The 17268-nt window shown below is 39.4% G+C and overlaps 1 protein-coding gene across 6 annotated transcripts in view; it reads right to left on the bottom strand.

Annotated features, from left to right (window-relative positions):
* The window catches only part of LOC113094876 (interleukin-1 receptor accessory protein-like 1-B), a 179569-nt gene that overhangs the window by 102660 nt on the left and 59641 nt on the right, over window positions 1–17268 (bottom strand). For all 6 annotated transcript variants that reach the window (XM_026260503.1, XM_026260504.1, XM_026260505.1 and 3 more), the window contains 2 exons: window positions 12544–12823; window positions 1158–1344 (listed from right to left, as the gene is read on the bottom strand). In XM_026260503.1, coding sequence (XP_026116288.1) covers window positions 1158–1344; window positions 12544–12823 — 467 coding nt within the window. The remainder of the gene's footprint in view (window positions 1–1157; window positions 1345–12543; window positions 12824–17268) is intronic.

Raw genomic sequence — 17268 nt, 5'->3', positions numbered from 1 at the left:
CAGATGGACTGTTTAATGCACTTGATGCGTTTTATTGGAATGACACGTTAATACATCGCCTTCGACAGTGTTTTGACAACAGCTAGTTTCATCTGTAAATTGGCTGTCAAACCACCAGTCAATCATTTATTGAGCACTTATTCATTTTCATGTCGATGAGCAGATGAGTTCATTGTCAAGGAAGTAAACCACGAGTAGATGATGCACAAACTGTGCTGAAGTTAAACAAGTGTTAATGCAGCAAAAAATTATAAATAAAATGTTCTAATCATAATGATAGCCCCAACGCACTTGAACCATTTTAATTGAAATGCACTGCTTTCATATGGTGAGAAAAAAAGAACACTACAAGATATTAAAAAGACTTTATAAGAAGAAAAAGTGCTGTTAATGAAAGCTCTTTGCTAGACTTGCTCAGTTTATATAAGACCGATATCAATGTGATTGGTGTAAAGAACTGGATCAGAGAGTCATTTGCTGCTCACGCTGTGCATTCGTTTTATCTTTCAGTTTCAACTCGTATTTCAAACTGTGTGGCGTGAAGAAGTTCACACTCATGTTTTCTCCACCAGTGTCCTCAGCCATGACCTGTCTTTGATTCAATTTAGCCAGAACCTGTGGCAGACATTTAATTTGACGCTCATCTGAATTAGTGCGCAGTCCAATTTCACCGGTCTTATGGGTGGCAGAGATGGACTAACTCATGCCACTTTCCATCTCATCGTCCATGCCTCGGGACATCAGGACTGATATAAGGTCCATTTCTGCCTAACAGATGAGATGGATATCGGTGAGGTGGAGATGGAAACAAACTGAAGAGTATTGCAGTCTTCTGACTTTTTTTGTTTTTGTCTTTTCAAGATATCTAAAAATGCTTAAATCAAAAATAGTTTTATAGACAAGTAAAAATTATAGTCAAAAGTAAGGTGTTTTATGTTTGAAACAAGCAAAATAATGTGCCAGTGGTGCAAGCAAAATAACCTTGTTTTCTGGTTCTGTTATTTTGCTTGTTCTAGGCAAAAACAATCATTTTTAGTTGTCTAGAAAATCCTTCTTGATGTATGATTTTTTTAGATATCTAGGCTGGAAACAAGACAAAAAATTCTCCGTAAGAAAAGCATTTTTTGCAGCGCTGCACAATGGGTGCATGATCGTACCTTGTACCATGTGATCTCTGGCTCTTTTCCGGTCTGTATGTAGTCGTCGATATCAGGACAGAAGATGTCTTTGCTCTTACTCAGCTCGGCCTTCTCGAAGTACCTCATCTTGGAGTTGAAGCAAAGACCCATGTTGTTCTCGGACACCGTGAGCGACATCGACACTTTCATACAGTACGAGGAGTTCCTGCAAAACACACCAAACCAACACCATCAACAAGCGTCACAGAAACACATTTCATTCACACTGGAAAAGGCTTTCAAACGCTCACTCTTTCATGGTGATCAGCGGGAGACAGGAATCTCACGTTCACATTTACGATGAGAAATCCCAGTTCTTTACTGCTGAACCGAGTCTGTAAACGCTCAGTTTAAAGGGTCTCTGTGTTTTCACATCATTCTCAGCAGTTGTTTCTTTGCTTGTTTGGGCTCAGGACATCTCAGATCAGCAGAAATGAGAGCAGAGAGCCAGAAGGCCATTCTTCAGCTTTGTTAGAGTGGCTCTCTCAGCGGACGCCTCTTACTGCCACAATTGAATTTATTGGAAAACAACTCCCTGAACAGAAGAAACAGCACAATGCAGAATGGAGAAGGAAGGACAGAAAGTGCTGACTCAAAGAACAGTGAACGGAGATTAAGAGAGCGACAGAATGAAAACTAAAGATTAACATCCCTCCACTACATGTGATCCCCAGCTCCAGTCTTAGAATTAGCCTGCGGTTCGATTCCCTGCTGAAATAAGACAACACTGCTGTTCCTGTAAGACAGCTTTCATCAAAACACAGGTGAACAAAAGCACACACAAACACACACACACACACACACACACACAGACAATGGATCACAGCCAGGACGCTTTAAAGGTCCCGTTCTTCGTGATCCCATGTTTTAAACTTTAGTTAGTTTAATGTTGTTGTTAGAGTATAAATAATATCTGTACAATTCTAAAGCTCAAAGTTCAATGCCAAGCGAGATATTTTATTTAACAGAGTTCACTTACAAAAAACGACCCGTTTGGACTACATCCCTCTAGTTCCTGCAGGAATGACGTCACTAAAACAGTTTTTGACTAAGCTCCGCCCACATGAATACACAAAAAGGGGGCGTGGTCTTGTTGCGCTCCTACAGAGAAGAAGGAAGAGCTGTGTTTGTGTTTGCCATGTCTTTGAAACGCTGTTATTTTCATCTCGGAGTCCAATCATCTTTGTTTGGGCTTCCCAGGGACGCTGTACTTGGAGATTAATGGTTACAATTTATGTTTAGTTCTGTTCCCGAAAATTATAATCCACATGTAAAACTACGTGCAGCACATTTTGCTGAGGACAGCTTCCTCAATCTCAATCAGTTTAATGCCGGATTCGCAAAAAGATTATTCCTGAAAGATGGAGCAGTTCCCTCTTTGTCTGGAGAAGGAGTTGTTTATGGACCACAACCGGTAAGTGTATTTTATTATTTAAGTTGGTGCGTTTAACAGTTTCTGTAACTTATTACACAAAGGGCAACACTGTTTAGCTTTGTTAACTAGATGTGAGGGCTGTGCAAAAAAATAGAATGTGATTTTTATGCGCATCTCATCAGTAAAAACGCTCCGGTGATTAGAAGTACATCTCTAGCACATGTTCCTGCACACTTGCTTCTCAAAACTAGTCCAATCACGTTTCCAGGAGGGCAGCGTGCTCTCAGCTGCTGTCGAATCACAGCACAGGAACCGCTGGCCCAATCAGAACCCGTTACGCATTTCTGAAGGAGGGACTTTATAGAACAAGGAAGACATCAGCACGTTTTTATGACAGTGAAAACAGCGGTATACAGATAAATTGTGAATTGTGTGAAAAATACTGTGTTTTTTTACACATGAAACATGAACATGTTATATTGCACACTGTAAACACAATCAAAGCTTCAAAAAAGCATGAAAAACAGGGGCTTTAACCCTTGCTATTATGTTGAATGTATGTTTTGGGTATGATTTTTATGTCAGGAGTCTAATTAAATTCAATACAATGCACCAAAAATTCACACCCTGAAAAAATACATTAAAAAAAGGGTAAAAACTGTAAACTTTTACATAAATACTTCTCAGACATTAAAATGTTAATATTTAACAACATTTTTTAAAGGGGGGGTGAAATGCTATTTCATGCATACTGAGTTTTTTACACTGTTAAAGAGTTGGATTCCCATGCTAAACATGGACAAAGTTTCAAAAATTAAGTTGTACGTTTGAAGGAGTATTTCTGTTCCAAAAAAACCTCTTCCGGTTTGTCACAAGTTTGGGAAAGTTTTTTTCGAGTATGGCTCTGTGTGACGTTAGATGGAGCGGAATTTCCTTATATGGGTCCTGAGGCACTTCTGCCGGAAGAGCGCGCTCCCGTATAGCAGAGCACTGAGAGCACAACAGACTTCACTGATCAGAGCCAGAGCGTCGAGAAATGTCTAAAAAGTAGTGTGTTTTTGGTTGCCAGGGCAAGACAACCCTGCACAGATTACCAAAAGAGAAACAGCATTAAGGGACCAGTGGATGGAGTTTATTTTTACAGAGCATCAACGGAGTTGTGCAAGTGTTTTTGTTTGTTCCCTGCATTTCGAAGATGCTTGTTTTACAAACAAGGCCCAGTTTGACGCCGGATTTGCACATCGTTTATTTCTTAAGGATGATGCAATCCAAACGAAAAAGGGTCACGAGTAAATCAAGGGTCAAGGTAAGGGTCATCAAGTAAACAACATGTGATGTTGGCATCAAACTGCACTTTCCACATGTACAGCTTAAAAAAAAAAAAGACAAAGTGGAACTTGGTCATTTTCCAAAACCAATAAGCAAATATATACAGTTTCAATACATACTACATAGAGACGTCCTGCTGTAGTCGTTACTGCTGCTGCTCTCGTTCAGTTTCAGCCTCTGGATCTGATTCTGGATCATAAATATACGTTGAAATATAGTTTTTTTTCCTCACGGTAATGTCACTGTTTCCACATGCTCTCAACGCAAAAGCTTATGCACGCTCGGATTTAGCTCCGCCCACACGTTACGCCTCCAGTCGCTTGTGTTTTTCCGAAAAAAAAAAACAAAAAACAGTACAGACTATCTTTCTCTTATGAATATAATAAACCTAAAGACTTTTTGGAGTTATGAAGGATGCAGTGCTACTCTATAGGTACTCAAGATTAACAGGAGATTGAGTAAAAATGAGCCACCCCCCCCCCCCCATGGTCTTGATGAACTTGAAGAATCTGCAAAACGTTTATTTTACCAAGAGGGATCATACAAAATGCATTTTATTATTTATTTAGTTCTGACCTGAATAAGATACATATATATATATATATATATGCATATAGTCCACAAGATAAAGTAATAGTTTACTTTGTAAAAATTACATGTTCAAAAGTTTACATCCACTTGATTCTTAAGTGTTGAATGATCCACAGCTATGTCTGTGTATTTGAACCCTTTCTAACTATGCCTGTATGATTTTAAGATCCATCTTTTCACACTGAGGACAACCAAAGGGACTCAAACACAACTATTACAGAAGTCCAGACGCTCACTGATGCTCCTGAAGGAGAAACCATGCATTAAGAGCCGAGGGTGAAATAACCTGTAATAGTTGTGTTTGTGTCCCTCAGTTGTCCTCAGTGTGAAAAGATGGATCTCAAAATCATACAGTCATATTTAGAAAGGGTTCACAAAATACACAAAAATGCTGAAAAACCAAAAGGATTTTTCTGAAGAACAGTTTTTCCTAGTTTAACCAGTTTTCATCAGTTTTATGCTGTGACCCAACACAATAAAAGTTATATTTAAATAATCTAACTTTATTAAAATGCTTTAAAAAAAAAAAAAAACGTAATAACTTTTTCCCCCTTAAACATCTGTTGATTTATTAAAGGAACAAACAGCTCTTATAAATAATTGTGTTTAATTATTTTAATACATTGACTCTCCCGGTTTCTGTTAATTAAAACATTTGAAAACTCGCATTTGTCACCGCGAGCATTGTCAAAAAAGATGCAAGATTGTTACAGGGGTCCGATGTTGTGAAACATAGTGAGCCGCTGGTAGACGAAAGGGTTTAGCATATCTATGGACTGCATAGGATCATGGGTAATTTCTGGAATCTGCAGAATCTCCTGAATTCTTCATCGTTAAAGCCGTCTCACGCTGTTAACTGTGCTGTCAGCTTCAGTGGGGAAGTCAGATTTAACGTGACGTGAGATCATCAGACAGACCTGTGCAGATGAGTTCAAATATCCTGACCGGCAGATCTAAACCGCTCTCTGAAACATCATTTCCTCTTTCAAATCAAAGCAGGAGGAGTGCTTCTGCTGTTCTGATGCAGTTCTGTGGCTCGTGAATGATGCCAAACACTCACTGACTGTGATCGAGAAGCATTATCGACCTCTCAGCTGATCGGCAGAAGCGCTGGATTTGAGGTTGCACATGTTCTGCTGTTTTCATCTGAATCATGTATGTGTCTCACTAGCGGAACGGTAAAATGATTTTTTACCAGTTCAAAGATAACATTTTTACCCACAGATCCAAACTCATTTGAGCAGAAGGTAAGAATATCAGTGAATCCACAAAAAATTGGGTCAGCTTATAATGTCATGGGATTGCACTGAAATCCAGAGCGTTACACCGAACATGAAGTACAGCGAAACTCGACAAAAACCTGCCAATAAGAGTTAACGAGGAGCGAGACTGCTGTCCAGTGAGAGGTCCAGTTCTTGACAAAACTGGAGTTTGGAGTGCTTGAGTGTAGTCTGCAGAGATGGGACCAAGTCACACATGTGCAAGTCTCAAGTAAGTCTCAAGTCTTAACCTTCAAGTCTCAAGTAAGTCCCAAGTATTTTTTTCTTGGGCAAGTCAAGTCAAGTCAAGTCACAAGCTATGTCAAGTCAAGTCCAAGTCAAGTCACCTTAATATTGTTATTTTACCTGCAGAATCTGATCTTAATAAAGTTAAAAGACAAGATATAAGTAACTGTCAGTAAATTAAAATAATTTGGATTTGCATTGTAAATACTCATGTTCAGTAAAATACATCATGGAATCAAACAAAATTGTAACTTCCTAAAATTATTTATTTTTCACTTCTGCCAACAGTGTTTGAAATGTTTTACATTTTCAACATTGAGTCCATAAAACAAATAACAGCTAAACATCCAACAGACTACTCTCTGAACACCTCTCTCTCTCTCTCTCTCAAACACAGTTTACATACAACATTAAACTGTTACTTTTCTCCTCTCTCTTTCTCTCTCTCAGAGTATAGAATATAAATATGACGTATTTTCAGTTGTTTCATACTTTTTTTGTTATGTACAGTACAGACCAAAAGTTTGGACACACCTTCTCATTCAAAGAGTTTTCTTTATTTTCATGACTATGCAAATTGTAGATTCACACTGAAGGCATCAAAACTATGAATTAACACATGTGGAATTATATATGGAATTATATACATAACAAAAAAGTGTGAAACAACCAAAAATATGTCATATTCTAGGTTCTTCAAAGTAGTCACCTTTTGCTTTGATTACTGCTTTGCACACTCTTGGCATTCTCTTGATGAGCTTCAAGAGGTAGTCACCTGAAATGGTCTTCCAACAGTCTTGAAGGAGTTCCCCGAGAGATGCTTAGCACTTGTTGGACCTTTTGCCTTCTGTCTGTGGTCCAGCTCACCCCTAAACCATCTGGATTGGGTTCAGGTCCGGTGACTGTGGAGGCCAGGTCATCTGGAGCAGCACCCCATCACTCTCCTTCTTGCTCAAATAGCCCTTGATGCCTTCAGTGTGACTCTACAATTACATATTCATGAAAATAAAGAAAACTCTTTGAATGAGAAGGTGTGTCCAAACTTTTGGTCTGTACTGTACATAACAAAAAAGTATGAAACAACTTAAAATACGTCATATTTATTTTCTGTACTGTATATATATTTATGCCCCCTTAGCCCAGCCCCAGCGCCGCCCCTGGAATGCGTTTTTTTGATTGCCTGCTAGCGGATCATTAGGGGCCGTTCACATCACGTCTTTTGCGCGCGCAAGTTCGTTATTTCCAATGTAGGCGCGCGGTATGCGCGCTCATAATGGAAGCAACGCGCGCGCGTCGCACCGCATCGAGTTAAAAACATCTAAACTTTTCAGAATGCCGCAAGCGCACCGCAGGTCATGTGACAATAACTAACCAATCAGCTGCATCCTTTCCCGTATCAACGTTGAAAGCTCAGCTAAGATGAAGGAACAGCTGTTCATAGCTGTATATGGATTGCCATTTTGAAACGAATTTAGTAGCAGAGCTACTGCGAGCGATTTTTAGTGCTGCAAATCCATTTATACTTTGCTGAAATTTCCGCGTCTTCATTGAGAGAGAGCGTGTCATGGATGCTTAGCAACGACAGATGCCCCAGGAGCACTTCTGTCCGAGCGCTTTGGAAAGAAGGAGAAAGCGGCGCACCCAGCGTTTTCCACGCGTTTTTTGAAGTTTTCTATTGAAGACAAAAGCGATGACCCTCGGTACCTCTCAGGCTGACATGTTGATGTGATGTGATATCTGATTTAAGTGGGCGTGGTGTGTGTAAGGTAGAGAGGGCATGACTGATGATAGTGTCCTGATCCAGTCACGACGCTATTCTCAGCCTGCGCTCCAGCTGAGTAATCAACTTTATTTAAAAAAATAATTTATATATTTTATATTCAAACTGAAAACATGATGTGATTAACACTCAAGTCATTCAAGTCATCGTGTCTCAAGTCAAGTCAAGTCCCGAGTCTTTAACTTCCAAGTCCGAGTCAAGTCTCAAGTCCTAAAAATAGCGACTCGAGTCGACTCGAGTCCAAGTCACCAAGTCACAAGTCCCCATGTCTGGTAGTCTGTTCAAGGCTGCATTCATTTGATCAAAAATACAGTACTGTAAAAACAGTGAAATATTATCACAATTTAGAACATGTTTTCTGTGTGAATCTGTGTTAGTGTAAATTATTTCTGAGATGCACAGTCTTCAGTGTCACATGATCTTCAGAAATCAGGATAATATGAAACATTTCTGATTATTATCAATGTTGAACACAGTTGTGCTGCACAATATTTCTGTGGAAACTATCTTATACTACCATTTAAATATTTATGGTGCGGTTTTTATTAATAGAGATTAATGCTTTTATTAAGCAAATATGCATTGAAATGAAAAAAAAAAAAGTGATGGTAAAGAAATGTATAATTTTACCATAGATTTCTATTTCAAAGAAAATGTTTTTTTGAAGCTCCTATTCACCTATGAAAAATATTCACCAAACTATTAAGCATAAAATCTCATTTTCAGCATTGATAATAATATGAAACATTAACTGCTGAGCTTCAACTGAGCACCAATAATAATTGTTTTTACTGTATTGTTTATCAAATAAATGTAGTCTTCGTGAGCAGAAGAAACTTGAAAAATTATTTTAAAAATGGTCATGTTTCCAAAGGTTTGAGAGGTTCAGGACAGTTTGACGCTGCATGAGGACGCGTGTGAATCTACACTCAGTAGTGCACTAGCACACAGAGGAGTAACACTCACCCTAACGGACCAGACAGGGTGCAGGGACTCACAGAGAGCATCTAACAGTGGTTCTGAAGGAGGTTAAAAAGCCAGATTCATTACAGCCACATTCACGTTCACTTCTCTGACTATAACAGATGGAGCTGAGGATTCTGGGAGAAATGTTAATGAAATATGCCTTCAGACGCAGCCTGAGAGTCAGAAACGCTGTCCCTCGAGTGACGTCTGTCTGAGGATGCACTACAGCGCTTCTTTAAATCAGTATTTTATGAGCGCTGGGTTATTTATGATCCAGAGGAAGGTCAGGCTCTGCTGGGAGTGGAGGAGACACGATTCGGACAGACGCATAACTCATGTGTCGCAGCTCCGAGGCCAGATGATTAACTATATACTGCTGCAGCCCAACACACTGCCACTGTTTACCCAGAATGCCTCTCAGGCCTCAATTCAGCCCGTATCCCTCCGCTAATGTGAAGTTAGACCCTGTTCTCTCTCTTCATCGCCACGTCTCTCAATCCCTTCAGTCACTAGAGCCTGATCTCTGACCCATGATCACCTGCCTCTCACCTCAGTTTCTAACACTTGTTTCTGATCTTTCAGCTCTATTTACAATTCTAATGTTCAGTGACTGACTGCTGAGATTAATGTGATGTGTACTTTTGACTGCCACATCAGTAATAAATCAATCTGATGGTGCAGATACAGATGAGCGCGGCCCGAAACTGTGTCTGAACACAACAACATAGTATTGATCAAACACAAACACAAACACACACACACACACGTTTGTTTTTGTGTAAAGTGTGTTCATCCCATAGGTGTAATGGTTTTTATTCTGTAGAAACTGTATATTCTCTGTCCCTTCACCAACCCTACACCTAACCCTAACCCTCACAGGAAACTTTGTGCATTTTTACTTTCTCAAAAAAACTCATTCTGTATGATTTATAAGAGTTTTGAGAAATTGGGACATGGGTTATGTCCTCATAAGTCACCCTCTCCTTGTAATACCTGTGTCATACCCATGTCATTATACAGAGTTGTGTCCTGATATGACACAAAAACAAGAACACACACTCACACACACACACGCACACACTCACACACACACACACACACACACACACACACACACACACACACACACGCACACACACACGCACACACACACGCACACACACACGCACACACTCACACACACACTCACACACACGTGAATTATAGAGCAAGGACAGTACTACAGTATTACCAACACAAGTTTAGTGGTTCAAGTAGAAAAATGACTCATGCAGCTGATGAAAATGATGAAAAACGATGGCAGATGATGAGATGAAAAACAATTTGAGAGGAAAGAGCAGATGAGTTCATAAGTGTGGATGAAGCGTTCATCAGCTGAACTTCACCAGCTGTATCCAACACATTCACGGTCTAACCTGAGTCCTGAAGAAACAAAACCTGTTTACCTCATTAGCTCAATTACATAACCAAACAACGAGTTTAATTTATGACATGACTGATAGCGAGTCAGTGAAGGACAGAATTACACGCTGTGCAATGGATTATACTCTTGATAAACAACGTGACAACTGATGAAATCACAACAGAAAATTACGTCATCTGTTCTAAACCCATTGTACTGTACAGTATGTGGCATTGTAAGACCATAAGATAATTCCTCACAGCATCACGATCAATATAGCATCTGATCTATAGATTTCAGACTGTACTCTAAGTGTTACCAGTAGGTGGCAGAAGCAACACCACAGAAAAGTAAAACATTATAAACAGAATAATACATAACATACCAACAGCTAAAGCTTCCCTATATCTCTAACCTGGTGGAGAGAAAGATTCTCATCAAATTAAGACTCAGCGGTCTGTTCCTGATGGTCATGTGATCTGATGGAGATATTAGAGGAGCGAGAGCTACACTTGTGTGGTGATAAACATGCTCCTTTAAACTCCACTGAAGATCTTCATTTAGTTTGGCTTCAGATCAAAACCATCTCAGTTCAGAGAGAGACTCAAATGTGTTCTCCTAATGAGGGAACCTAGTGAGACATTGACAGGAAACAGCCTTTACCTGCGCGGTCAACAACATGCTACAGCATGCTAATGTACGCCGCACTTTCCCCGTTTCCGGTGGATTGACCTCCGCGGCAGAACTGCTGCTGTTCACAAACATAAATCACATCAGAAGAATCGGAGAATCTTTCATTTAGTTCAGAGACGTGACCTGCATCGAAAATGCATGAAACCTAATTATTGATCCCAAATCATAAATGGTCAAAGTGTGGCATGAAAGCATCATGAGGTGGTATGATCAGATCTCATCACTCTTCATCGTGTGTTGCATTCACAGCCGTCATTTGTTTTGATGAGTCCCTGTATATTAATACACCAGACACAAGTCTATTCTCCTCTGTCTCTCTCTGTCTGTCTAACAGGACGGATAGATGAGGTGTTATTGATTGAGTTAGTGTTGCTCCTGATTACTGTAAATGGATGTGACCATCAGCCCAAATCAAATCCCCATCAACCCGCCCATTACAAATCATCAGATTCAGAATGAGATAGACCACAATTCAGAAAGACTGTCAAAAGAGCTCCTAGGGTGTCTGTGATTCCTGAGATGTGGAAAACATGGGATGCAATTGCAAAATCCAGTCATAAAAATATAATTCCTTGCATAACACAGAATGTCATGAAATTTGTCAGATTTTGGATGAATAAATCAAAAGTTGTCAATGGTGAGTACACTTAAATCAGGAGACTGACTAGTGTGTTTGAATATTGAACCAAGAAAAGTCTTTTTGAATATGAATCTGTGTGAATGAGAGCCATGGTTTGGTCTGATACACAAACTCAAACATGCGTGACACTCACAGTGTTTTAATATAGGAGCACATAACTAATATAAATCTCCAGAGCTGCTCTGACAGTCACTTCAGCAGCTTCACAGTTTATGCTAAGAGAAATCACCGTCAAACACACCGAGGGCCCTATTTTAACGATCTAAACACAAAGTGTAAAGCGCACGGCGCAGGTGCACTCAGGGCATGTCCAAATCCACTTTTGCTATTTTAACGACGGAAAAACTGTCCGCATTTCTGAGATGGGTTGTCCCTATTCTCTTAATAAGTAATGGGCGTAACATTCAATAAACCAGTCAGAGTGTCATCTCCCATTCCCTTTAAGAGCGAGATGCGCTCGCGCCAGGGCAGATCCCTACTTACATGGCGGAATCTGTGGGCGGATAAGCTGAACGCTTCAAGCGAAGAAACCGATCTGCTCGTGCGTGAAGTTAAAGCTTGCGAGTAGATCATCTGCGGGACAAGCAGGAATCCACCAAAGCTTCCCGAGGTGAAGGCATGGGATGAAGTACAATTTCATTCATCATTATAAGTAGTAATATATGCAATGATATTCCAGACATTATTTAAAAAGGAATTGCAAATTGTATTTGCAATTGCGTTTTCAATTTGTGGATGCATAAAATGTGACAATCCAAACGACAATGCAAATCGCGCATTTTCGTTTGCATTTTCATTTAAGCGAACGCACAGTGTCTGCCAAATTTAAAATGGAAATGCAAAGTCCGTTTTCACTGAAGGCTGACAGTCATGCATACACTCTGGAACAATTTAATCGCGTCCATATCGCAGGCTTTTGCGATTAGCAAATCGCAACATCTCAAATCGCGATTTCGATTCGATTTTGATTAATCGCACAGCCTTAAAGCTGACACATCAGTGTGAAGATACACACACACAAACAGCTTCAGGTAAACGTCCAACTTGAGATCACACACACACAGAGGAAGAAAGCAGCTCATACCTCAACACACACGAGTAATGTCCGGCGTCCTGTAACTCGGCCGGTCTGAACCAGATGGAGTCCTCTTCTTTACTCATCCGGCTCCCGTCGAATGACATGGGCTCCTCGAAGTCTCCGTGGCCCGCGCTCTTGTACCACATCAGACTGAGTCCGGCGCTCTGAGCATGTGTGTAGTTCGCACGGATGTATCCATAAAATAAAGCACATTTAATCCTCACAGGCTCCCCGAGCAGAACTCTGTATTTCAGGTAGTCCACAGACCAATCCGTACAGCCATCCACTGAGGAGACAGAGAACACTACATTAATACAATGTAATTATCTCGCTCTCTCTCACACACACACACAATCTCATCTCTTTCATTTCAACTAAGCTTTATAAGCATGGCTGTGTAACACAATGTTGCCAAAGCATTAACATATATAACAACAAGATAAATAACAACATAATAATAAATAAAATCCATCTAAATAGGTGAAAAGAAAGAAAGTCACTAACATTGTGAATGGTTAATACATATTTTGCTGCAAGTGCAGCTTCTCCAAGTAAAAAAGGTCATTTTCTCAGTATCGTAAAGTTTAGTAAATTATGGGATCAGGGTTTCAAATCATCAAATCGGAGGAGAAATGTTCCCCTCACATTGTGATATTTAGTACAAATCAGCAGAAATCATCAAAACCATCTCATCTCTTCCTCACTAAAGCAAACAACACTCAAATCACAACACTCTACAGACGAAACCATGACAATAGACACCACCATCATGTGATGGACGAGCACGTAAAGCTGTAACTTTTTCTGGGTAAAAAATGATACCAAGTCAATTTTTGAGCAAGTACATAACCAGCCAGTGTTCAAAACTATTGCCTTACTTTATGAGCTAACTGTTGTAAATCAGACTAATGTTTTATAATATGAGTGGTATGGGTAGGTTTTCGGGGGAAATTCAAGCATGTTCCTGCATCATTACACCACGTCTGTAAACATAGAGAAGTTGTCCCAGCTGCTAGGTTATGACAAGTGAGGATCCTGCAGGTGACGCACCGTTTATAGCCTTTTCTCACAGCAGCTAGAATTATTAAATGTCAAAAAATCATTTTGATGGTGGATTGTAATCCAGAAAGGATTATATGAAACGCATGCAAATTAAATTAAATTATATTCTTGTTTTAAATGTGTTAAAACAAGATTACAGACAGCCTGGGATTACATAAACTTCCAGTTTGAAGGGAGCATAGTTTACTTTTTGGGTTAAAATAATTTCTTGGTTAGAAATTTGAATATTATGACAATTAGAGATTAGACTGTACAGAAATGGAAATCTACACACCATACTCACAGTCATGCAAAATTGATGTAGTTCACATTAATAATCTGAGAATAAATGAATCTGTGATAACTAAGTATAGGATTCACACTGTCATGGTGACTGACTGCCAACACATACTCCTCAAAACAGATTCATCCGCACTGGAGCGTGCCAGAGTATAACCCACGCAAGAAAGATCATCCCACAAGTCACTGCAGTCCCAGGTTTTATAAACAGAGATGGCGACAAAGAGGCAAAAACTTACAGACTGCAGCTTTAAAGATATGGTTTGAAATAACTTTCACTCAGAAATTGCTGCTAAATTCCAGAAATAATTACAAAGAAACAGAAATTAACACAATTTAAACCGCAGCACTACAGTATCTGCGACATGATGACTGACAGTGAAAATAGTTCCAGCTCTGTTTGTAAGAATCACATGTACAGTAATGAGACACTGTTGAGCTCAAACACACCGTCTGCTTCACAGCTTGTGCTTCCCGTCCACAGCAGAAGAAGACATGGATATACTGGATATACTGGAGAAACTCATCCGCAGACCAAAAAGAATCCACATGACAGCTCACATAATGAACGTTTCTATCGAAGAGCTCATGCGAGAGCGGCCTGACCACTGGAAGGCCTTGCTCCATACGTTAACAATACAAGTGCACTGCTGCTCATGGGTTTACTGTGTGCTGAAACAAACCCAGCTTCTGTGGTAACTGACACTGATGTCACATGCTGCTGATGAAATATGGCAAATTCAAAACAGATGTGAGCATCCCTATGCCCTACTCCCTTAGAAGGGCAGAGCCCTTGAAGTGTTTTCTCTGAAGGGTGTATTCCTGTCTCATATAAGCGTTTGAAACTCTCTTGGCGAAGGGAATGACTGTCCAGATGTTACCTTGGCACGGCTGCGCGTGCATGCAGCATTCAGTGCTCAATCAGTTGTTGCAAATAAATATTTCTTACTATCATTATTTTATTCTAATATTTTCTTATTACCATAAAACTTTAATGCTACACTTGCTGACACTTGTTTTCACTATCATCTTAAATCATATTTCTATCACTGAAGGAAAACATTTTGTATTACAATAAAATAAAGACAAATTTATTTGTATGTGACGTCAAAATCAGCCCCTTTAAAATGCATTGCAAGATCTCCTAACCAAAGATCATATGATCACAAATAGAAATTACTTCCACAAAGTGACCATCGCATGTTCCCTTTGCTAATGGACTTCTGGAAGGGCCCTTCGTGAAGGGAATCAGTTGATTATTTTCATGTCTACTAGGGATGTTCCACATGTGCCGGTATTCATTACTACGATATATCAAGGTAATTGATATGTGCGATATTGTTATATTGGACACCTCTAAATACTGTAAATAATTATATATTACAAATTATTCAGAATGCATTTTAAGAATACTATTCCCATCAACTACATCACTGTATGCTGTTTGAAAGAGTGTGTGTGCTCTGATGTAAACAAGCACGCATGAGAAGCACATGAGAAACACGTGAAACTCTGAATGAAAGCACATTCACTCTCTGACAGCAGATGGCGCTAAACTGCAGAAAAGAGCAGCCTTTACTCTGGAAACCCCATAAATAAAGCAGCTGCGCTACTTTCTGAAACGTATTTAAATTTGATTAGATTTGTGGATTTGCAATGGTATTAATCACAGTTAACATCAGGGCTTTATTAGTTAATTAATTAGTTAACAAACTGCCAATGAAAAATTCTTCTGAACATTCATTAATCATAGGTATTCCAATATTTAATAACACACTGTTAAAATCTAACTGTGTTAGTGTTGCAACTGTTATTTAACCTGATAACGGTCACTCACGTTTTTGAAGATAGACTTGAATGTGCATGATACAAACCTAAATTTTTATATTTCATGACTGAAAACATTTTGTAACATGATTTTGATGTGCCATTTACATGGTAATGCAATGTCTGATTTTAAAATGGGTTTTAAAGGATGAATTTTGAGATTTTATGTTTTCAAGTGATATATAACTTCTGATGATTTCTAAAATGTGACAGAGAAAAAGGCAACGAGGAAGTCTTTTTTTTAAACAAAGGTCAAAGCTCCTTTTGTAATGTAGATTTCTGAGGGTGCACTCTTGTCATAAATTGATCTATATATATATATATAGTTTGTCAAGATTGGATTAAATTTGATTGTAAAATAGTATAGTCAATGTAGGCGTCCCGTATACGGGACGGGGTGACATTTAACAGGTTAATGAGATAACATGAACTAAGACTTGTATTTTTTAAACAAAGATTAATAACTTCTGTAGCAAATGTAGCTATTGCTCATCGTGAATGTTAATGTTTAACTAATGAGGTCTTATTGTAAAGTGATACCTATTGGTCTTTCTACTTCTTTTGCACATTAATCTGTGTAAAACTTTGCTTTCTTGTATTTAAATGTTCAGTTATTTTTGTTATAAAAAAGGTTATTTAACCTGTTATACTGTATCATGTGCCCTTTTTTTAAATTAAATTTCAATACCGTGATAATACCGTATACCGTGATTAAAACATGAGCTATTAATCAAACAGGAAAATCTGATACCGGCATATCCCTAGTCCCTACTAATGGCGTCCCCTTTCTGAAGTGCCCTTCAAGGTCGCAAAAAAAGCTGTTTGGAATTCACCCATAAACTCTAGACTGTCCAAAACTCCATACATTTATAATGTGTCATTTAGAAACAGCTTCTGCACCACTCCGAATGTTCTCCAATAGGTCTAGCTCTGTGTCCAGCATCTCTCCTCCTCCTCCTCCATTATCCCACGTTCTGTCTGTCTGAACCAGCTGCTGCAGACAGATGCTGAGAGCTCCACAGGCTCAGCTAATTGTATTTCCCTCAATGTTTTATTTACTAAAGAAACAGTGCAGCAGCTAATTAACACCGAGAGAAGCATGTCGCATTATTTATCCCTGCATACTCTCTCAGAGTGCCAAATTCCCCAAATAAAACACGATGACTCAATTAGCACGCTGAGAAAGTCATAGCCTGCCGGACAGTAAATCAAATGGAAATCCTATCAAATCTCAGCAGAGCTGCTCTGTGAGGGACGCGTTCGGCCGGACGCTCGTGTGGAGGGGGAACGGGTGAAGGAACGCAGGAATCCCTGATGGCTTTTGGCAGGATCTTTCGGAGACGGCAGCGGTGCGGCTGCTGTCGGGTGACATTTACAAACACTGACAGCAAAAAACACACTTATTAAAATGTTACGGGTCTCTGTTGCTATGGCGACAGGAGGGGGCTGGTTGTCGTGGCAGCCAGTATGGGGGGTGCTAATTAAGGTTCATCGCAGCAGTATAACGAACTTCACAATGCTTTAGCTGTTAGAAATTAAAGATGGTTAATAAATGATTATTTT

This window comes from Carassius auratus, unplaced genomic scaffold (genome assembly GCF_003368295.1).
Source record: "Carassius auratus strain Wakin unplaced genomic scaffold, ASM336829v1 scaf_tig00215471, whole genome shotgun sequence".
Lineage (NCBI taxonomy): Eukaryota > Metazoa > Chordata > Actinopteri > Cypriniformes > Cyprinidae > Carassius > Carassius auratus.
Note: the sequence above shows the minus strand (reverse complement) of the source record. Positions and strands in the feature narration are given on the sequence as shown.